General features: G+C 46.1%; 1 protein-coding gene across 3 annotated transcripts in view; it reads left to right on the top strand.

Moving 5' to 3' along the window:
* LIMK2 (LIM domain kinase 2) overlaps window positions 1-21895 on the top strand; it is a 30904-nt gene that overhangs the window by 3440 nt on the left and 5569 nt on the right. For 2 of the 3 annotated variants that reach the window (XM_018916470.3, XM_030230987.2), the window contains 11 exons: window positions 11827-11962; window positions 13231-13340; window positions 13577-13765; window positions 14176-14281; window positions 15595-15791; window positions 16481-16667; window positions 19024-19110; window positions 19852-19983; window positions 20241-20297; window positions 20466-20531; window positions 21316-21490. In XM_018916470.3, the coding sequence (XP_018772015.1) occupies window positions 11827-11962; window positions 13231-13340; window positions 13577-13765; window positions 14176-14281; window positions 15595-15791; window positions 16481-16667; window positions 19024-19110; window positions 19852-19983; window positions 20241-20297; window positions 20466-20531; window positions 21316-21490 (1442 nt within the window). Of the gene's footprint in view, window positions 1-6473; window positions 6890-11826; window positions 11963-13230; window positions 13341-13576; window positions 13766-14175; window positions 14282-15594; window positions 15792-16480; window positions 16668-19023; window positions 19111-19851; window positions 19984-20240; window positions 20298-20465; window positions 20532-21315; window positions 21491-21895 lie in introns of those variants that run through there. The other variant, XM_009092275.4, reaches the window with a different exon arrangement.

Raw genomic sequence — 21895 nt, 5'->3', positions numbered from 1 at the left:
AGGATTGTGGTTATTGGTATATTTAAAAAAAATAAAGCATCTCATGCTGCCAAAGCAGTGCAGGCTCAGTTGAGTTGGAAAATGCTGTTTTAGTGACACATTAATAATCACAATAACATTTTGATTTTATTACAAATCCCGGTATTTTGGATTTCTGTTGGGTTTAGTGCTCATGTTTAGCCATAATGAAGCAGCTTTTCTTAATCCTGGTTTTCTCTTTTCCCTGAAAGATGAGTATCCTGCTGAGCTTCCCTAGATTGTGCCAGTAGCCAAACCCCAAGCTGTGTGTGCTGGGAAGTCTGTCCCTCTTGCCATTGAATATATTTCTCTTGTGGGTCTTGATTTGCAAATGTCTTGGTGCTTCTTGCTGTTGGGGCTGTTGGTGAGGAGCAGCTGAGCTGGAGGCAAATCCTGCCTTTGGGACACTTCCCAGAGGATTTGTTTTCATAGGTTATTTTGTATAATGGAGGTTTGGTTGTTGCTTTTGGGCCGGTTTGTTTTATACAAGTGATGACACCAACCTTTCTCTGAGCTGTGTAGTCACTTTTTGCATTTGCTGATGCACTTCTTGTGCTCTGTGCCTTTGCTGAGCTCCAGCACCCAGCTAGGCTGCTGTGCTCAGTGAACAGTTGGAACCTGCAGCAAAGGAAGCTGCCCTCCCCTTTTTCCTAGTTGCAGGGTAGGACTGTACATGAAAACAAGTTTCCAGTTTGCACTGTGTTCTTCCTTTTCTTCTGCTGTCCCTAAGCCATGCTGAGCAGCAGTCTTGTGCCTGATATCCCAAAGCCAAACTTTAAAAAGCCTCTAAGGGTAGGAGGCTTTGGCAGCTGTGGGAGCTGTGAGTTCCGGCAGCTCTTGTGGAGTGTTTTTTACAGTCTTCCTGTGGATTAGCTGACTCCCTGGCCTGGCACATAATTTCTCTAATGCTGATTGGCACTGCTCCAGGCTCGTTAGCTCTGTTTATTCTTGGTCAGGCTTGGCGCTGGCAGGAGCTGACGTACATGAGCGTCTCTGAGGATTTAAGTTTTTGTCACTTCCCTCCTTCCTCAAACTGCATCTACAGGAGCTTTTGTCTCTGAAACCTGCATTTTCTCTGCTGTGGCTTGAGGGAAGAGCAAATCCCTGTTTGTAGATCTTGGATATTTTAGACTCTTCTCTGGCCAGCTGGTTCCTTAGGCTTGAATCTGATGGGCTGGATCTGGCTGAGGAAGTTTCTTAGATGTTTCTGTCGCAGTGTCTGTTGTGAATTAACTCTGAATGTGCTTTTGTGCCTCTGAGTTCTGTTGAGACAGCACACACTTTCAAAGGTCACTGCTTTGCACAGTTTGACTGGATTTGGAAATTGCATTGCACAGAACTTCAAACATTACACCAAGAAAGGGAAAGACAGAAGGGAAAAGGTGTCTTTTTCCTAGGTCTGAATCATTTGTACATCAGGGGACTATTGGAAGAGCTTTTTTTTTTTTGACCAAGAGCTTGCTGGTTTTATTGTTTTCAGTCAAACTTTTTTCCATATTGCAAAATAGAAGGTAATGCCTTGAATACTTTTGGATATATATATATATAAATATACTTTTGAATAAAGTATTATTACTAGTGTTTATTTTTGGTGGTTTGTGTTGTTTTTCTGCAGTTAATGTCAAATGAAATTAAAGACAAACCCCACTTTCTGTATTTGGAGTAGGATGGAATGAGAAGACTCAGATATAGCTGTATGGCTTTATCTTAAGGACATGGTATTTGTTAAAAACCCAGTTTTGATTATTTGAAAACCACAAATTCAGATCAAGCCTGTAGACTACATCCAGGTGGAAAATGGATGCATAGGAAGAAAATGATTGGAAATGTTGGCAGGAATTCCTACTGTAGTAGGGTGCTTAAGCATTTTTTAGGAAGGAAGACAGCTGAGGCTCAGTTCCTTCCTAACCATGAAATAACAGAGCATGTCTAGTACTGTGGTCTGTAAAATAAACCTAATTCAAGTAGCCAAGCAACACTGGCTTGCTGCACAAATCTCTGCTAAAAGCCAAAGCCAGAAAAAATGTTCACAGTATATCTTCAAAAGTAGCAGAAGGTGATGGATTACTGGTGATTTTACAGTCACAGATTTAAAAGATATTATTTAGTTTATACCCAGACCAGTTAATGAAAAGCTGAAAAATCCTCAGGAGTTTGAAGAGCACTGGATTGATCAAGGGGTGCCCTAAGCTCCAGCCTACTGAACAGAAAAAGAAACACTACTAATTTCCAGCTCTAGTGATTTGATTGTCTTTCAAAATGTGATTTTTTTGTACTGAATGCCATATTTGGTGTACAGAAATATTTTTTTCTCAGCAAGACTTAGTAAATCACTTTGATTCTTTTTACATTTGGGGGCAGGGGAAAGCAAGCCAGGCAAACTTGTATATAGACTGTGTATCATTAAACCTGGTCTGAGGGTGCAGGATAAACTAGATGATTTCTGAGGGTATTTTTAAAATCTGTTTTCTGTTTTTAGTATATCTACTATCAACTTATATTTGAAGCAAGTAATTTTTTTGGCTTATGGACGATCAAGAAATTGGTCATGCAACAATCTCCAGTGACTGTAGGATTTTGGTCTTCCAGACTGTCTACTAGCACTTCAGTATCCTCAGGGTCAGAACCTTCTGTCTACTATCTTCAGACTTAAATCCATTTCTTCTCTCCATGTTCATGAAAAACAAGCTTTTTCCCCTGCTTCTGTGACCCACAGAGCCTTCCCCTGTCAGAAGGGAGATTGTGTCTCCCATGAGCCCCTTGTACAAGGCAGAAGCCCTGGATTTAGCAGACCTAGCTTTTTCTCCAAACTCTATTTTCTAGACTTTAGATCACTTGTCAGTTCAATCTCTTTGGCACAGGCCTCCATTTTCCAAAAGCAGCTCCCTCCCCAGAGGAAAAATGGTTGAACAGGATTTGAAGCACAAATGTGGACAAATGAAGATGTAAGCAAGATGTGTATTAGGAGGCATTTAAATTGTGGGATGTTTGGTGCTTTGAATTTTCCTTTAGCTTTTCACCTGTGAGCACAAGGCAGGTTTATCCACACAGCAGCTGAGTTTGAGAGCAGGGGAAAGAGCAGCAGTGATAAAAGGCAGCTGAATTAAGGTAGGAGCAGGAAGATAAAAATCTCTTCTTCCCTCTCTTCTCCAGTTTCTGGCAGTTACAGAAATTTAATGATAGGGGCCTCAGAGGTGAGAACTCTTCAATAATCCTGCGGATTTCTGGGAATGTTCCTTTGGTGGTGTCTTCTTCAGCATTGAAATTCAGGAGGCCACTATCAGATTCAGGGAGAAATAGTTGCCTGTTAGCACACAGACCGCTATGACCATTGAGTTTACACATTCAAAGGAACAATGAAGCACTTCGCAGGTGGCCGAATTCCTCCGGGGAATCTATCAGATACGGGGCATCAATCAGCAGCCTTTATATTTAAGGAGGAATGGGGCATTCCAGTCCAAACTTCCTTTTGGTTGAATTGGCAGCTTGTCTTTTAGGGCACTGTTATCCAGCGTTATTATATCAAGATAATTAGAATTACTCACACAGCAGAGAATGTGAGGCACAGGAGTGAGGCAGGATCCTTCCCTGAGGAGTTCCAGGTCTTCACAGACCAAAGCAGCACGTTAAGGAGGAGTGAGGATGCAGTGCTGTAAGTGCCAGTCCCACTGCCATATCTGCTGCATTTACAGAGCAGAAGCCACTGCTTCCCAAACCCTGTGTAACCTATGAAGTTTCAGTGGGTTGAATTTCCTTGGTTTGCTTCTCAGCCTGCACACATTCAGGAGGGCTGCAGCCATCTGCCAAGCATGGTGGGGATAAAACCCCTCCTTCCTCATGTGCTTGGTGATGTGAGGTATTGAGCAGCACCACAGTATTGTTCTGAAGTTGTGCTGCTGCTTAGAAGTGAGATGCAGTGATGGAGCTGAGCTTCAGGTCACCGTTTGTTGTGGTTTCCTCAAGATCCATGTACAAGAGCTCCAGGAGATACGTGCAGATCCAAAGGTGCTGCTTGCAGGAGCTGACTGGATTGGATTCAGGTGCTGATTCTTGTCTTTCAACAGCAGCAAAGCACGTGTTACACGTTAAGTGCCTTGGGAATACAATGAGGTGTTGGGATTGCATGAAGTATTTGGAATGCCTCCAAGCTGCGCCCATGCTAAAGGAAAGGCTTGCTCCAAACTCTTCAGGCATCAAGCAGATTCCTCTTCCCTCAGTCCCACACATACCGAAGTGTCTGTCTGTGCCAGGAGAAGTTTGTGTATCTTAGGGCTGGTGGATGTGCTGAGCAATACATCTGTCTGCAGATATGCTACCGAGAGCACGGGATATGTGGCAAGGAGTGTCGAGAGGCTGCCCGGCCCCAGCTGGCTCAAGGTATTCATCACTGGAATATCACAACAGCTGTGTGATTCATTTCTGTGGAGATTAATGGCTGAGACTCAGTGATAAATATCATGTAAGTCGTTGTAGAGGTTTTTCCTGTGTTCCTTTTCATTTGTTAGTTATGGTCTTTCTGGCCAAAGTTACTGCGCAGTTCTAAACCATAATGAGGAAAAAAGCTCCCCCGTGATGACTACCTGGTTACAGTGGAAATGCTGCCAGCAGTTGCAAGAGAGAAGTTGCTGATGTCTGACTTGACTGGGTGAAAAAGAAATTTACTGCTGTGCATTTTGGCCCCCAGAGATGGTATCGGTAAAATTACAGAAGGTGCCCCCCCCACCTGTTATCAGCATTACTGAAGTACAGTCATTCTGGCAGGAATTCAGATCTAGAATGTATGAACACATTAACACCTTTTCCAGAGCCCTTTTATCAGAAGACATTGTGTTCTCAAATAGGTCATAGAGACAACAGAAAAAAGCAAGAAGTAACAAGACATTTCTGTGTAGCCAAAGTAACTTACTGGCTGCTGCTGCTGGGTCTTGCTGCAGATGTAAAATAATTTTGATAAGAAGTTTCCTGTTTAAATAGACATTTGACTATGTGTCCTTTGGCTTTAAGGAAGTCTTAAAATCCTTTCCTAGTTGCTTAGCTGTCTGGGTGGTTTTTATTACTTTGAAGTTGGGCTTTATCTGCTGGCTTCATTCACAGACTAGCTGGCTGCTTATCACATCTGTGGATCAAATCTTCAAAGGTTTTGTCTGAAGAGCTGGGATTTATGAGGTCACGTGGAATGCCCCTCGGAGGGCGGTGAGCCCATGGCAGCAGAATTGCGGGGAAAGGCTTTTGTGTGTAGGTGCCAGAGGCGGGAGGGGCCGGGGCTGCGCTGGAGGTGGGCGTGTGCTGGGGAGGTGCTGATAGCCAGGCAAGCGCAGGGTTGCGAGCGCTGGCCCCTGTTCAGCAGGCAGCATATAGAGAATGTGGGAGACCAGAGCGCATTCCTAGACACAGACTCACCGTGTTGCTGCTTCCAGTAGAGCTGTGTGAAATGTCAGAAGGAATTAGACCCGTGCTGGAACTGACAAGCACATTGAGCTCTGCAGCACTAGGCTTCACTGCACTTTTACAGCCAAGCTCACCAGCTACGCTCAATGGGGAAAATGGAGATTTTTTTTTTTTCCCTTCATAAAGGTGGCTGCTTATTAAAAGTTACATTTAAAAAATGTTTAAGAAAGGAGGAAAAAAAAGAACACAAAAAGCTGCCTGGGTTTCTGCATACTTCAACAGCGAGCAGCAGCTGTCAAATCTGCAGCCAAGACTGCCTTGTTCCAGCCCCAAGCGTCCCTGGAACAGTGTGCCAGCTGAGGCGAGCATCTCCAGGAAAAGCACATTACAGTGCTCTTGTGCTCTTGCCTCTGGAACAGAGCACGGTTTTCAGGCTCTGTTCAGGCATGCCAGGCTTTGCTGACTGTACAAAAATGGGCGGGCTTGGTGCAGCAGCATATGTTTGTTGCATTTTTGAGTGTCTTGTGAGCAGCTTTAGCTGATTAGGTCACTGGAGATCATGCTTGGCTTCAGAGAAGCACAGTGATACAACTGCATGTGCTGTGAGCTTGAGAGAGTATTCCGTGCTGATTTATACCTCTCAGCTTCCATTCAGGAGATGATAATTCTGTTAAAGGATTGTAATGATCTCTTAAAACAGTATTGTGAAGAAAGCAGTGTTTCCTTGGATGAAGCACACTGTGAGTTACCTCCTGCAGCAGGGTGAATGGATTGTAGGTGCTGTGAAGGCAGGATAACCCCACTCACTGAAGGGTTTAGGAATGTATATAGTTAATTTTATATACTTGGAGATGTGGCTCTTTTCCATCTTTGACTCCTCCATTAGAACGTGCGGCTGCTGCAAAGACAAGTTTCACGTGTGTGTGCTTGTATTCTTTGGCCAAATCTGCTCTCTTTCAGCACTAAATACTCAGCCCCTCTTTGGGTCAGAGCTCCACCCCCATGAAGGAGCAGAGCCTGTTGCGGCTCTGGAGCCGCCGCTGTCCGCCTGCCATGGCTCCTCCTCCCCTCCCACCCTTGGGTGGAACCAGAGAAGGGAAAACTTGCCCAGAGTTAGCAGGCAGCAGAGCTCGCAGAGCCCCTGCAGCAGCATGTCCCACTAGCCCGGTCAGCAGAGATTCTGTCCTTCCCGAGCTGCTGCTGCTGCTGAGTACAGGACAAGATGGTTATAGCAATGGGAGCCAGGAAAAATCTGAGAAGGAATGAGCAGCCGAGAGACCTGGCATTCCTTGGGCAGCTTCAAAGGGAGGTGAAGTATCTGAATCAGCGCAAGAGTAAATGAGCACTGGCTGCTGCCATGTTGGCAGAACAGAGCTGTTCAGAGGCAGTTGGACAAGTTTGTGGCTGATCCGGTTTATCCAGTGTTGAAGATGGGAAGTTACTTGTCTGCTCCAGCTTACTTCGCTCCCAAGGATCCCTTTCGGTAAGTCCTGCACCGTGGGGTTAGCAGAGGGCCTCCAGAGTCTGCTTTCCCCCTGTGGGCCAGCCCAGGCACTCAGTGGGTGAGGCTGGAAGAGTGAGGTCCCATGCTCATGTGCCAGAAACAGCCAGGCTCAAACTGGGATCCCATGTTGCTTTGAGGAGATGACAGGGAAGGTTCCTGTTGCCAGTCCCTTCCCAGCTCCCTGGTTCGAGGGAGCAGCTCCAGTGTGTGCACAGCCAGGCAGGCTCCCTTCCAGAGAGCACTCGATGTGCTGCTGTACCCTGTGCCCCTCTGCTCTGCTCACCAGCAGAGGAATGAGATTAATGTGGCTGCTGCTGCTTCTCTTCCAAAGCTCCTTGTGACTGGGTGAGGTGAGGTGCTGCTCTGGGAGTTCAGGAAGGTGATGTAATCTGCAGCGAGGCAGCACATAATCCTGTTTAAGAAATCAGGCACTTTGCAGGTAACTAGGGATGAGAAGGATTCTTCTGTGATATTTTGGTTAATTCAACTTTTATTCGGTTTTGGTCCAATTGAACAAATGAGAATCGAGAAAGGTGATAGTTCCAGAACAACACTTTGATTGCATTGCTTCTCCACAGTGAGGCTGAACACAGCCAGGCTAGTGATTGACACTGATGTACTGATTAGGTGGATGGATGGGGAAAGGCACAGCTTGCACTTTCATTGTCTCCCTCCTATCCCCTCTGCTCGGATTTGCTTGTTATTGATCCTGTTCTGCAAACTTTTGTACTGGTTTGGAAGTAAGGAGCCTGTTGGTAAAACAGTCTAGGATAGGAGTAAATACTGGTGCACAGTTGCTGAGCTTCTTTAGGCAACTTTCTGAAACAGCAGCTGCTTCAGAAGTAGGAAAGTGAGCAGACACTCATTATTTGTAATATCTATAATTTGTAATATATGTAGGGTATTATCTATGCTAAGCCCTAGATACACCTTCTCCCGAGTGTGTGGAAATGGTTTTGCATAGTCAGAGTTTAAGCACTCTGTCTTTCTAGTAGTCTGTTTCCTAGCATCTGTTCTTCCTTGTCTGGTGTCTCTTACGTAGCCAGGGCACACACACACAGCTGCTAAGCCGGGGTGAGTAAGCCTTTGGGTGAGCTGCAGGCTGGGCTAATGCTTTATTCTGCAGCTCTCCGTGCCTGTCCCCTCCCTGCCCTGCCGGCAGAATTGGAACCGCGGCTCTCCCGAGCCTGTCCAGCGTTAACTGATCTGGCCTGACAGTGTTTGTGAGGGGGGCATTTTGTTAATGAGCCCTTCTCCAAGGGATCTGTCTCTTCAGTGCTAGGGAAGTCTTTGCTTCCATGAAGGTATTGCCTTTCATTTAGCTGTAAAAGAGATGCCACCAGGCACCAGTGCTGCTTTTCAACTGAATCTAGGCTGGTTACCTGTTGTGACCTGATCCTTCTACCACCCCCCACAAAACCAAGAGTCCATGGAGCAGTGATTTGTGAGCTCTTGCTGTGCTGCAGAGCATCAGGGCTGAACTCTGAACCCAGATGCTGCTTGCGGTTCCTGGAGGATGGCTGTGGGAGGCAAATTAATTTATTCTGTACAGCCAAAGCTGGGAAGTGAAGAATTATAATGTCTGGTCTATATAATCAGAGCAGGGTTCTGCAGCTCTGAAAATGGTGGCTAGGCACCAAGAGGAAACACATATGCAGGTATGGCTGTTACCAGTCCTCCATGAAATTTGATCACCATGGTTTGCTACTCTGTAATAAGAATAGCGAATAATCGAGGAGAAGATTAGTGGTTTCTAATCTATAAAAAATAGAGGAGCATGGCATACTCCTTTCTCTTGGTTGTGGTGACTGGCAAAGGTTAGCTTTCTTAATACTTGTAGCAGTAATTGGATTCCTGTCTCAGCTGATGAGAACCTTGGTGCAAGGGCACAGCTCCAGTGAGGCGGGAGAGGAAGAAATGGCAACTCTTGTATCTTCTGGGATAAAATTCTGACATATCTCTTCAATGAGAGCCTTGTGGAACAACCATGTGCTGCTTTTATCATTTGGTGAATGATAAAAAGCATTGAAGCCGTACCTGTGTGCTGTCAGCCAGTTTCCCACACCTGCCAAATCCGGGCCTTTTTGAGGTTACAGAATGCATGGTCAGTGACAAAGGTCCTGTGTGGCAGCATGGGCTGCAGCCATGTCCTGTTCCTTCAGGGATTAACCAAGCAGCCAGTCAGACCCCTTCCAGCATCCAGCCTCTCCAGGGCTGCTTGCTCTGTTCCTGTTGCCTCATTGCCCAGGGTGGGGCTCTGAGCCTTAAGCTGCAAACTTGTCCTGCCCAGATTTGTTTAATTACATAGCAGAGAACTGACTGCTTGCTGGCTCCACCTCCTCACCTTCATTTTGCTATGGGTGTGTTCCAAATTAGATACCAGTGCTTATTTCTGGATGGAAGCAAACTTAACTAAGTGCTATGAGGTTGAATCAAACCATTTAATACTAGAGGAGGAGTAAAGGGAAGGCAAATGCACATGATCCTGTGGAGCCCAGCTAAACAGAATTGCAGTTTGTATTGCTTTTGCAGAAATTTTACATTTTCTTAGGGAGAAAAAGGAAAGGGTTGAAGGTGAAAAGGAAGAGAGGTGAGGAAGAGAAGGTGATGTGCTTAAAAACAAAAAAGTGACCCACCTGTGTGGAGAGAACACAGAAACTCAAGTCCTGAAATCCTGGTGAAGCAGTCTCCAGCACTGCTGTCTGGATCCCAAGTGCAGGTCTGGTCACAGCTCCCTATTTGAAGATGTAATCACTGGTGGAACACACACACTGGTACAGGCATGCATGGAGGAGTTGGATAAGTCTGAGGGATCTGATTTGCCCGTGCTGAGCCAGATGTTCCTGCCACAAGATGATAGAAATCTTTGCTGTTAGTCTCCACTTGCTCTTTTTTCCCTCCCACTCACCTATGTGCTCATTCAGCACGGGGTATTTACTGCAAATGGAAGCCAAAGGCCAGTGGTTGAAGGCAGAATGCACTGGGATGCCTTCTGGGTCTCTTGCATACCAGGAGCAGGGTGTAACCATGACAGTGCCCCCAGGCTGGGGCTCTAGTGATGTATGTACCATGTAAAGCAATCTTAAATTACTGTTCCTTCTGCTTCACACAAAATTGGCAGGGCCTGTTGCATGTGCTGGAGTTCTTTCCCATCACTTGGAGGGGGGACAGGATTTGATGTTCCTCAGCTGGGAGAGCAAACACTGTAGAAGCCAAATACATCTTAAGGAGCAATCTTCCTGAGGGGAGGGTACAGCACTGAATACTCCATGAGGTGTGTTTTTCCCTGAAGCCAAAGGCTGCTTACAAGCAGCTTTACCTTGTCACTTTGTAGTCTCTTGAGATGGAGCAAATAACTCTCTCTGTGCTCTCTTGGAGCATGACCAGCCTCACATATCATCATGCTCATTACAAGCTGCTGGAGTTTACAAGGAATGTCTTTGGCACAAATAAGCTTTTAGGAAGCTTGTGAGAGGAGAAGACAGCTGTAGCTCTCATCTTAGCCCTGGGAGCATGAAAGAAGTGCTCCTCCAGTGGCATCAGCAGACTCCAGCACACTGGGTGCTGAGGGAGACCAGCTGCCTGGAGGGGCACCCACCTAAACCCCCATCCCACTGCAGTGCTTCCCCCCAGTGCAGTGACTGAGACAGGTGTTGGGATTAGGAGACAGAAGAAAGTCTCCTTCTCCCATTTGGGAAACCATTGTGTCAATGGACTGATCCTCAAGGTGTTTCTCTGAACCAGCTGTTGGTGACTGACCTGGATTCTGCACTCAGAAATGGCCAGTGCAGGACTTATTTTCCTTTTAAAGTCTGAGAACATGCTGCCCAGGGCTAATGGAATAATCCTTACTGATGCAACTCCTGTCTGTGCCTTATCTCTCCAGTAAGTCACACTTCCATGCTGTTGAAGTTAAACTCCCTTGCCCAGTGCATCTTGCTGAGGCAGGATTATTTTGTGTTCAGCAAGCCTGGGTTCTGCTTGTGATTTCCTGAAAAGGTACCTGCAGTAGAATTTCTGCATTTTTTTTTCCTTGATTTTTTGGGGGGGGTGTGGGGGGAAGGAGTTTGTTTCTTGAAAGGATGTAGATAGATGATTAGTAATGGTGTCTTGTTGAAATAGAGGCTGACAGATATGTGAAGGATTTGGGGATTCTCTTAATGAAATCAGAATTAATTTTATTTAGGGCTTTTTCCTTTGGGTTGCTTGTGGTGTTTATTTTCTCATGCACTGTGATCAGCAGAAGGGAGAGCAATCAGCTGGGAGAGGTGGACTTTCATCACAGTGAATTGGTGGATGCAGTAATATATAGAGCTCAGGGGATGAACTGCTTTGAGAACTCTCCCTCAAATGCAGAGTGCTGCAGTTTACCTTTTGGGAGAGGCCTTCCTACAGAACAATAGAAAAACTTTCCAGAAAGGTTGGTGCAAAACTGGCTTTGCATTAAAAAGGGAAGTGGATCCTGCTTCAGTCCTGCTTCCTGACCTGGCTGAGGAGGCAGGTGCCCTGGCACAAGGGTGATGTTATACAAACACTAGGCAGAAACAGAGTAGAGCTCTTGCTGTGCTGGGCAGCTCTGCAGCTGGAAGCTTGCATCCAGAAAGAGGGAGAAAGCAGAGGAGCAAAATTTACAAAGCAAAATTTATAAATGTGGGTTTCAATGTGTGGGATTTGTTTTAAAATTTGGAAGCTTCTTTTTCTTTGTACTGGTTGAATCCTCCTCTCCTTACAGCCCTTGAGTTTGGTGCTAATTTTGTTCAAAGAGCACTGGGACGTGGAAGAGTTTAGTACATCCCTAACTGACAGACCTACCTGCTGGTGAGCCACTGCTGAATGTCTGTGTTCTCCATGCAGGAAAGGACTGTTGATTTGTGACTTGCTGCCAACTGGAACTTTGTTCTTTTGTTTCCTTCAAGGTGCTCTGAATGCCAGGATCCCCTCACTAACTGGTACTATGAGAAAGATGGGAAGCTGTACTGTCACAAAGACTACTGGGGGAAGTTTGGGGAATCTTGCCATGGCTGCTCTCTGCTGATGACTGGACCTGTGATGGTAAGGACTTTGAAGGATTCCTGCCTGGAGGCAGGACATGCCTGCCTTCATCTCCTCAAACTTAGTTGGGAGTTATTTTAGGTATTCAGATAACCAAATAAACTGAGGGTAATAATCTCCTTGTTAGTCTAATGTCTAATCAAAGAGTAGAAATGAAGCTTGGGTGGGCATCTTCTAGATAAAAATAAATTTTGAATGGGGGTAGCTGTTAAAGGAGGGAGATGTGAGGATCTGGAGCATATGAACAAATCAAGTGCTGAAAAGTACAGACCTACAAAGCAGAAGGGTGATTCAGGGGACATCTGTTCAGGTTCTGTAGCACAGTGCCTCAGTGTCTCCAGCGGAGATTTTCCACTGCACTGTGGAGCCCAAGCTCTCTGCTCAGGGTAAGCAGCAGGTTCTGGCTGTGGGAAGGCTGCCATCCAAGTCCCACCTGGTTGTGGCCAGAGTGCTTTTTCAGGCTGTCAATGTCTTGAAGCAGTGTTAGCCCCAACTGCTTTGATGCATTGAACTCTTCCTGCACAATATGGGCTCACCTAAATGTTCCCTTCCTGCCACAACCTTGCAAATATTTAAACTTGAAAACTGCCAAGAATGAAACAAAACCATTATTTTTCTAAAGCCTAAATAAAAAAGCAGGATGGTACTCAGTAATATCATTGCTACCTCAAAAGAAAATCCTGAGAAATGTGCAGACAATTTTTCATTGCCTGCAAAAGTCTTTGCATAATAATGTCACTGAAGGAATTTCTCGTAAGGGAAATAGAAGAATAGACCAATTAATAAAAATATTCTTTAAAGGTATGTTTTGTCTCAGTTTGTGTTTTTTTTTCTGTCAGCTGGCTGGTTAAATATCTGAATTTGTGCACTGCCCGTCTGCCAAAAAAAAGCCCTTTCAGCTTTATTAATTCAGGCGTAACATTAATTATCTTGCCAAGAGCAACTCAACAGGAAGGTTTAATACCTTGTTTACTAGTCTGCAGCAGACTATCAACTATTTTTGATAGCTGAGCAGCTGCCAAATACAGCAGAGGTTCCTGGGACATGAGCTTTGCTTAGAGGGTTGATGTGTTTGTTTTGGAGTTCTGTAAACAAGGTGCCATGGATGGGGTTCAGGAAAGACAGAATGGACTAATATATAACTTTTCAGAAAAAAACTGCCACTTGCCTTAGAGATGTGAGTGGACACGTTGGTTGGAGAGGAAAGCAGGAGCTGCATCTGCTGATGGGTTTTGGCCCTCCTAAGCTACTCCCTCTTCTGTCTGTAGGTGGCTGGCGAATACAAGTATCACCCTGAGTGCTTTGCTTGTATGAGCTGCAAAGTGATCATTGAAGATGGGGACACTTATGCACTGGTGCAACATTCCACTCTCTACTGGTAAGAGGAGCTGCACTTTGCCACAGAGCTGCTTCCTGCTGAGTGCAAGCCCTGTTCAGCTGGCTCAGAGTGCTTCAGCCCATGCTGCTCTGAGGAATGCCAGGAAGCTGCCTTTGAGGGAGGGAGGAAGGAGTGGTGTAAGCACTAAAACTATGGCTTGTGGTCAGTGAGAGAACTCAGATGGGTGAGTCTGGCAGGGAGGGATGGGACATAATGACTTTCTTCACTTCTTCCAGTGGAAAATGCCATAACCAGATTGTGCTGACACCGATGATAGAAAAGCACTCCACTGAGTCTCTGCGTGAGCAGCTGCCTTATACACTGACCCTCATCTCCATGCCAGCAGCCACGGATGGCAAGAGGGGATTCTCTGTGTCTGTTGAAGGTGGCTGCTCCAGCTATGCCACTGGTGTCCAGGTGAAAGAGTGAGTATGACCAGATTTTGTGCAATGTATGTGTCCATGCAGAGGGAGCTGGTAAAAATCTTGCAGCGCTGTTGTCCTGAGGGAATCCTGGCCTTACAGGGATGTAGTTTGGATAGTAATTATTTGGTCTTCATTTCAGTCTTGTGACAACCTTAACTGATAATTGTATCTCTCAGTGCTGTCTCCTTCAGTGAGCACAAAACAAAAATTTGGACTAAAATTTTCCTACTGGTGATGTGAAGAGCTCTCTCCAAACCAGCTCAGACCTAAGCACTTGGTCTAATGGTAGTTCCCCATGTCAGCACTAGATTAGCACTGGTTTATTTAAAAATACCAATATGAAGGGAAGCATATATTTGACAATTTTGGCTAAACTGACTTCACATGCAGACTGTAATTCCCATCTTCAGGGTTAACAGGATGCACATCAGCCCAGATGTCCGAAATGCCATCCACCCTGCAGATCGGATCCTGGAGATCAATGGAGCTCCCATTCGAACCTTACAGGTGGAGGAGGTGGGTAGAGCTCTCTTCTGAAGCCTCCTTCTCCTCTGCCTTCCTACACCTTTTCTCTTTCCTGACACTGTTCTCCCACCCTACACACAGTGTGTGTACACTGCTAGTACTCGTGCTGACAGGAGGAATAAACATGAAGGCAAGCTTTGCCTTCCAGCTGGAGAGGAAAATGTAACAGATGGAAATGCAGTTAGGATTCAGTCCTGATTTTGTGGCATTCTAATGTGAAGGGAGGTAATTAGAAAAGTCTAGGGCTGTGACAGAGGACAGGGAGGCTGTGAAGACTTCCCATGTACTGCTGGTGAAATGCACAGTTCTGATTCTTTTAGAGGCACTGCTAATACACAAGGGCCCAGCTGATCCTAGGAACATTTCCTATTGCAAAAAACCTATTTGCTGTCTTTATTTACAAGTAGATGCTTTCTACAGATATCAGGTGATGGTGCAAGAGTGTAAAGGGGGGTACCATTCCCAAGGGTTTTATTTACTGTTGGCACTAAAGAGATCATGAAGAGCACAAGCCATCTCTCAGACAGATCTCCATGTAGCTTCTGCAAAGCTGTTTTTTGCAGCACTGTTCAAGGTGGAAACTTGTGTAGTTTTTGAACACTTCTCAGAGAAAGAAAAGTATTTAACAGAGTCATAAAATAGCAGACTGGAAAGCACCTCAAGGATCATCTGGTGCAATCTTTCTTGACAAAAGCACAATCTAGAGCATTATGTCCAGCTAAAACATAAATGTGTCCAGTGTTGGGGAATCCACCACTTTGCTGGGGAGGTTATTCCGAGGACTGATTGTTTTTTGTAAAAAAAAACTGTCTTTGTGTCTACCTGGAATCTTTCCAGGATTATTTTGTACCCTTATGTCTTGTATCTTCCATGTAACTCCTTGTGAAAAGGGAGTCTTCATCTTCCTTGTAGCCACTCTTTAAATACCAGAACATGGTGATAAGGTCTCCCCTAAACCTTCTCAAGGCTGAACACACCCAGTTCTCTCAGCCTTTCCTCACGTGGCAGCTTCACAGCACTTCAGTCATCTTTGTGGCCCCTCTCTGGACCCTGTCCACATCTTTTTTATACAGGTTACTTGTAGCTAACCAGAAAGAAGTATTGGATAGCATAAGGAACTTCTGTGCTGCCAGCCTGATTTGTCTGGTAGACAGTTGTGGTGCACACAACTAAACCACAACTATGGAGTGATCTCACTGAACTCTCTCCTCTGATTCCTGAGGGGCATTCCCTGTGTCTCCTCTGTCTCCTGTAGCTTGCATTCCTCCTGCCTGCTGCTATACTGCCCTTTGGTTTGATTTCAGGTGGAGGAATTGATTCGCAAGACAAGCCAGACCCTTCAGCTGCTGATCGAGCACGACCCCGTGTCGCAGCGCTTGGACAGGCTCCGCCTGGACTCCCGCCTTCCCAGCCACATGAAGGCGCCCATCTCCCCTCGCTCCCTCTCTCCTCTGGACATCAAGGAGAACCTGGAAGGAACGCTGCGACGGCGCTCCCTCAGGTAAAGACTGGGAAGCACAGCCTCTGCCCTGTGCTCCCTGGCTGGGCAGCTTAGGCCCTGTGATTTCAGTGACTGTGGGGCAGGGCTTATCTCTGATGTCAGCCATGGTGTAAACCAGTGGAAAAGTCATGGAGAGCTTTGGATTCTGCTGTTGGTGTACACTCCCTCTCCATTCCCTTTCAGGATGACAAAGGTTCAGTAATAAAACTAAGGAGCTCTACTGTTAACAGAGAAAAGCTACTAAGTTTCAGAGTCAGTAAATGTAAAGGTCAGTTTTTTACCAGCCATAGATGACTGGGGAAGAACATGGGGAAGGGGAATCTGGCTGAGACCTGGGTCTTGGGAAAAAGTCTTTTTGAGAGTGGAGCACACAGTTGATCATTTAGTCTTTTACCAGTACTTTGTTTAGAGATAGCAAGTGATGTGTCTTCACAGCTTCCTCCCCCTGTTCTCAGACTCCCCCTCAGACTGCCAGTGCAGGAGAGCTTGTTACTGTTAGGCAGCTCTGACTTGGAAGTTGCTCTGGATTCATAAGGAGCTTCCACAGTGCTGGGAGAGCATCTGGTTTTGCAGATAGTAAAAGCACTGGAGCACGTAAGAAACTGGTCCCTTAGTAGTGAATGATGGGATATGCTGGACCAAAGGTAACCCAGCAGCTTCCCTGATCTTCCTGTATCCTTGTTTTCCAGGCGCAGTAACAGCATTTCCAAGTCTCCTGGCCCCAGCTCTCCAAAGGAACCTCTCCTCCTGAGCCGTGACATCAGTCGTTCTGAGTCCCTGCGCTCCTCTTCCAGCTGCTCCCAGCAAATCTTCCGGCCCTGTGACCTGATTCATGGTGAAGTTCTAGGAAAAGGATTTTTTGGACAAGCAATCAAGGTGAGGGAGGTCCTCAAACATTCATCAGTTACTTTGAGTACAGCAATGTCTGCCTGTCTTGGCATCCTTCACCACAGTCTCAGTGGTTTTGCCTTGCCAAGAGTGATCAGTCTTGGATCTTCCCTGGTTTGCTCTGAGATCCATTTCTGTTTCCTTCCCTGACCTGAGTGTGTCTGACTGCAGATGGTTTTGACTTTGTTCCCTTTGAAATGTCAACCTTGGCTGTACATGTTCATCTCGTGAGTCAGGTTTAGCCTCCAGAATGCCTGTCACAGCAGGCTGCTGGGTGAGGTGAGCTGGGGGGAACAGGGAACAGGCCACAGTTCCTTTTATGAGCATCTTCCCTATGATTGTGTCCAGCTCCCCAGCAATTCTTGCCCACCCTTGGTGTGGTGTGTTCAGGGGTTTGCTAGGCTGATGTAGTGACCGTGTCTGAACCCCTGGCACAGCCTCAGTGGCTTGTCAGCATGGGGGTAGTGGTCAGGTCTTGCATGACTCTCACAGTTCCAATCTCAATCAATAGCATTCTCTTGCATTCAAGCTCTCTGATCTTGACTGAGGGTACTCCAGCTGTTCCTATCCCAACATTCCTGACAGCATCAGGGGCACCTTCCTCTGCCTTGTTAAGGCTCTGTGAGTTCCTCAGTACTCAGACTGCCCTCACCAGGGGATGGGACCCTTACACTGGTATAAACTTGAGGTGTCCAGCCACCATGTTCATCTCATGCTTCCATGGGAGGTGATGAGCCAGCACTACAAACCCAATGCTTGATCCATACTAATGAGCATATTTCTCTTCTTCTCTGCTCATAGAGAAATAACAGGTGCAGGTAAGTGAAACCTTTGCTCTGTTGCATGCTTTTGTCATCTGTGTCCCAGCAGTTACTGGCACAAAGGCATTTCTTTTCTGCTCAAATTGCCCCATGGCTATCCTGTTCTGGTGCATGCTCTGGGAGTTAAATTTGCCCCCGTGGAGTTTCATGTGACACTTGTTTTAGTTTTGCTGGTATGTCAGCTTAAGAATTCCACTTAGCCTTGCCTTTGTCTCTTCACTTCCCTTTATCATTGGATATTAGATGTCCCTGGCTGAAACATGCAGTGTTCCCTGGCTCATTACTTGTGTATGGATGCTTGATTTCAGATGGGAGCAGAAGAATATTGTACTCTTGCTTCTGTTGTGTTATTCCATGCACTCACATTCCACCTCTGTCAGCTTTGTTATGTCCATGGCTCCAAACAGAACTGGTGTGTCACAGTGTTTGCAAGAACTCGTAAGCTTCCTAAGTACTATAACTGGATCATGTGTTCTGGATTTTCTAGAGGTTTTCTAAAGGACTTCTTTGCCTCCTACCGTTAAAAAAAAAAAAGGGGCGATTTTTCTTAGGCTTCAGATTGACTGGGTGTGATGCAGCAAGTACTGTATCTGGTCACATAATTCTCTTCTGATCAGAGAGGCAAGGTGGTTGTTTAGTTTGCTGCAGATCTTAGGGATGCAGAGCTGTCCAATGTAAGCAAATGAAGAGGAGAGGATTTCCAGGAAAATGTGCTCATAGGAATTTGGACTCTTTCTACTCACTCCTGCATCCTGTGCAAGCAAGCCTGAGCTGGTTACAAAAAACCTTCATACTACAGCAAAATGCCAGGAACTACTTGGAGATAGGCAAACAGTTCTTGAGGAACTGGAAATGCTTTCCATGTTAAGAGCCAGGAAATTTATTACCTTATTATTATGATGGATTTCTTTGTGTTTTGCACTGTTCTAGGACATTCCTTGCATGTTGAGACACACTGCTCCAAAGGAGCAAGGTAAAATTAACTGCTTCCTGCCTTAACTGAACAGCCTGTGCGCTCCAGTTCCACTTGCATGTGGATAAGATTCAGATTGCCCATAAAGCCAAAGCATTTATAATGCAGTGTTGGGTTGTTTGGTTTGCTTTCTGATGCAAGTGAACATTGATTCTTTTGCTGACACAGAATGTAGTTGATAAAGCTTGTGCACATGTGAGCGTCCCGCTAGACAAATGTGTTCCATAAGGGAACCTGGAGGCATGCACCAGTGTGGAGGCTTTGGCAGCCTGTATGCACACTCAGCCCTGTGCTACCCAAACTGGAGCTCTCAGCTTTGGGTCTTGGCATGATCCTCTGTCAGCTTTAGGAGTTTCCATTTCACAAACAGCACCTTCGGTGAATTCCGAAAGGAGAAGTGTCACACGGTTTTCGACAGATCTTGGAATTTCCTCCCGTCTCTGTTCTTCTCTGGATGGAGGGGAATGTTGCACTTCTTCAGAAGTTGCAGGAGCATTGGAGCTGTGTATTCTTGAACCTTGCCTGTAGTTGTGGGTTTTGTTTCCACCAGGTGACTCACAAAGCAACAGGAAAGGTGATGGTGATGAAGGAGCTGATTCGCTGTGATGAGGAAACTCAGAAGACTTTCTTGACAGAGGTAGGAGCAGGATTTCAAACAGCTTCTGAGCCAGTAGTGTGGTAGAACTCTCCCATCTTCTCCAGAGAGAGAGATCCTGCCAGCCAGCAACCTGGCAGGAATGAAGGTGCTGAGGAGGGAGACATTGCATGGGGAAAAGCTGACATGAGCTGAATATTTGCTGCAGTGAAGTGTGACTCACACTGGGCATTAGACATTGCTTCAGCTCCACTTCATTAATTTTTCAGTGATAAGAGCAGCTTCAGTCAGAGGCAAATTGAGCTGTGCAGTACATAAAGAATTTATCCCTTGAGCCTTGTGCATAAGTACAAAGGATGAGGGCCAATATCTGTAAGATATTTAAGACTCACGCTGTATTTAAGCAAAACTATTTCCTTGGTGGCTGCCTACCATGTTTTTTAAAGTCAGATTTAGCTTAAAGGCAGCTCCCTAAACACCTGACACTGCTGTTGTGGCCCTAACATACACAGCACAGACCCAATAGCTGCTCTGGAGAGTTTTGCCTTCTGAAATATTAGCCAAACTCAAGGGTGCTCTCCTTAAAGACTAAGATCAGGTTAATTGCACAGCATGAAAATGAAGAGGCAGCAGTTCATTGACTGCCTTAAGGTTGGGGTTTGAGTGGTCTCTGTGATCCCTGAACAGGACTTAGAGCGCTTTTCACCACAGAATGAATCTGTCAGCACTTGTTCCGTTCACTTTTTGATGTGAATCATCACTTTGGGATGCCTCTGCTGGCAGGTGAAGGTGATGCGCAGCCTGGACCACCCCAACGTGCTGAAGTTCATTGGTGTGCTGTACAAGGACAAGAAGCTCAATCTCCTCACCGAGTACATCGAGGGGGGCACGCTGAAGGACTTCCTCCGCAATGCAGTGAGTGTGGACACCTGGGATGGGGTACTCAGTGAGCCTGGCTGCTGATGGTTGTGCCAGCCTCATGTACTCATTATTAGTCTTCTTTGGAGCTGTGCTGTAAAGCTGCTTCGTAGCTGTGGGTGAGCTTGAGGCAGGAAGCCTCTTCTTTCTGGGGCTGTATCGTGTCTCTCTTGACTGCTGTAAGAGTCCCTCTTGTGAAGGAACTGCTGTCAGCAGCTGGCTGGTAAGACGGTCCCTGACCATTTGTCTTTCAGGACCCATTCCCCTGGCAGCAGAAGGTCAGCTTTGCCAAAGGGATTGCCTCTGGAATGGTGAGTTGGACTGTTGCTTCATAAGAGAGCAGACTCGGGTGAGGGTTAGTGGCTTCACGAGGGTGGTGTATGAGGGGCTGTGGACACTGCCTGACTACTGGAATTGGGTTGTGGAGTCTGTAAATGCTCAGCTGGAAACCCCTAACACCAGCTTTTCTCCTGTTCCAGGCTTACTTGCACTCCATGTGCATCATTCACAGAGACCTGAATTCACACAATTGCCTGATCAAGCTGGTGAGTTACACCTCAGTTTCCACAGCATGCTGCTTCTCTCCTTGGCATCTTCCTCCCTTGGTTTTCTCCACATGATGTTCCCTCTTTTGTCAGGGTGGAATTGATTTCAGAGAGGCTTTGTGTCCCAGGCAAAGGAGCTTTATTCTCACACAGGATCTTCCAGACTGATTCAGCTTTCACTGTTTCTGTGTTCTGTTCTCTTACCACCCTTCCTCTGGTCGCAGTTCCTATAAGAGTCACTTTCTGAGAGTTAGTACAGCTCTGTTCTTTATCTTAGCTCTGAGGTGTACTCTGCAGCTGTTTCTGTTCTTTTAACCACTCAATGACTTCATACTGGCACTCAGGAGTCAGACAAGTGTGTAGGTGTGTGCATGTGTGTGTTCTCTCATTTTTTTAAATGCTGGGTCACAAGATTTTTGTGTAGTTTCATTCCCTCAAGCCTGCCCTTTTTCACTTGGCTTCAGAGAACCCAGGATGAAAGTCCAAGTTAATTCCTGACCAGGTATAAGAGGACCTAAAAGGAAAGGTCCAGGTTTCTCCTGGCAAGTGAAGCCAAATTGATGGGATAAGTGCTAGCAACCACACAGGAAATATGAAGGGAGCAAGTGATGAGTTGAGGTCATGAACTGGGTATCTTACACTGTCTGGACATCTTGCTATGCTCATGGCTGCAGGAAACCTGGATAGTTGCCTTAGACTATAGCTGGTAGTGAACAGGATTGCAGCCTCTTTGCTCCTGAAAGGGGCTGAGTGATCAGTGGCTTGTACTGAATCCCCTGTGCAGGATAAGACAGTGGTGGTGGCTGACTTTGGTCTGTCTCGGCTGATTGTGGAGGAGAGGAAGAAGCCGACCTTGGAGAAGCCATCTGCCAAGAAACGGACGCTGCGCAAGAGCGACAGGAAAAAGCGCTACACGGTGGTGGGGAACCCGTACTGGATGGCCCCAGAGATGCTGAATGGTAAGAGTCCAGCAACAGGGAGCAGGCAAGGAGATACAGACATGACAGGATTACTGAAAGTTTCTGTGCCCCAGTAACAACCAAACCTTTTAGAGCCTGTGGTTTTACACCTGCTGATGTGGAAGCTTTTTTATATGAACAGAGGCCATTGCTGCAGTCCTGCAGTGCCTGCCCTGGTAAGCCTTTGTACCAGCCCAGGGACTGTTTCTGGCTTGACAACAGGATTCTTCAGGAGGGCAACAGAAGTAAACTTGCTACAGTCCAAATAAAAGGAAAGACAAAAGAGGCCTGAGATAAAACTGAACCCAAGATCAGTTTCTGTTATAGCCTCGTGCTTTGGAACTGCCCCTTGAAACAGGGAATCAGTACATTCTGGGAAGAGGTTTATGTGTGCTGTTGCACAGA

This window comes from Serinus canaria, chromosome 15 (genome assembly GCF_022539315.1).
Source record: "Serinus canaria isolate serCan28SL12 chromosome 15, serCan2020, whole genome shotgun sequence".
Classification (NCBI taxonomy): Eukaryota; Metazoa; Chordata; class Aves; order Passeriformes; family Fringillidae; genus Serinus; species Serinus canaria.
Note: the sequence above shows the minus strand (reverse complement) of the source record. Positions and strands in the feature narration are given on the sequence as shown.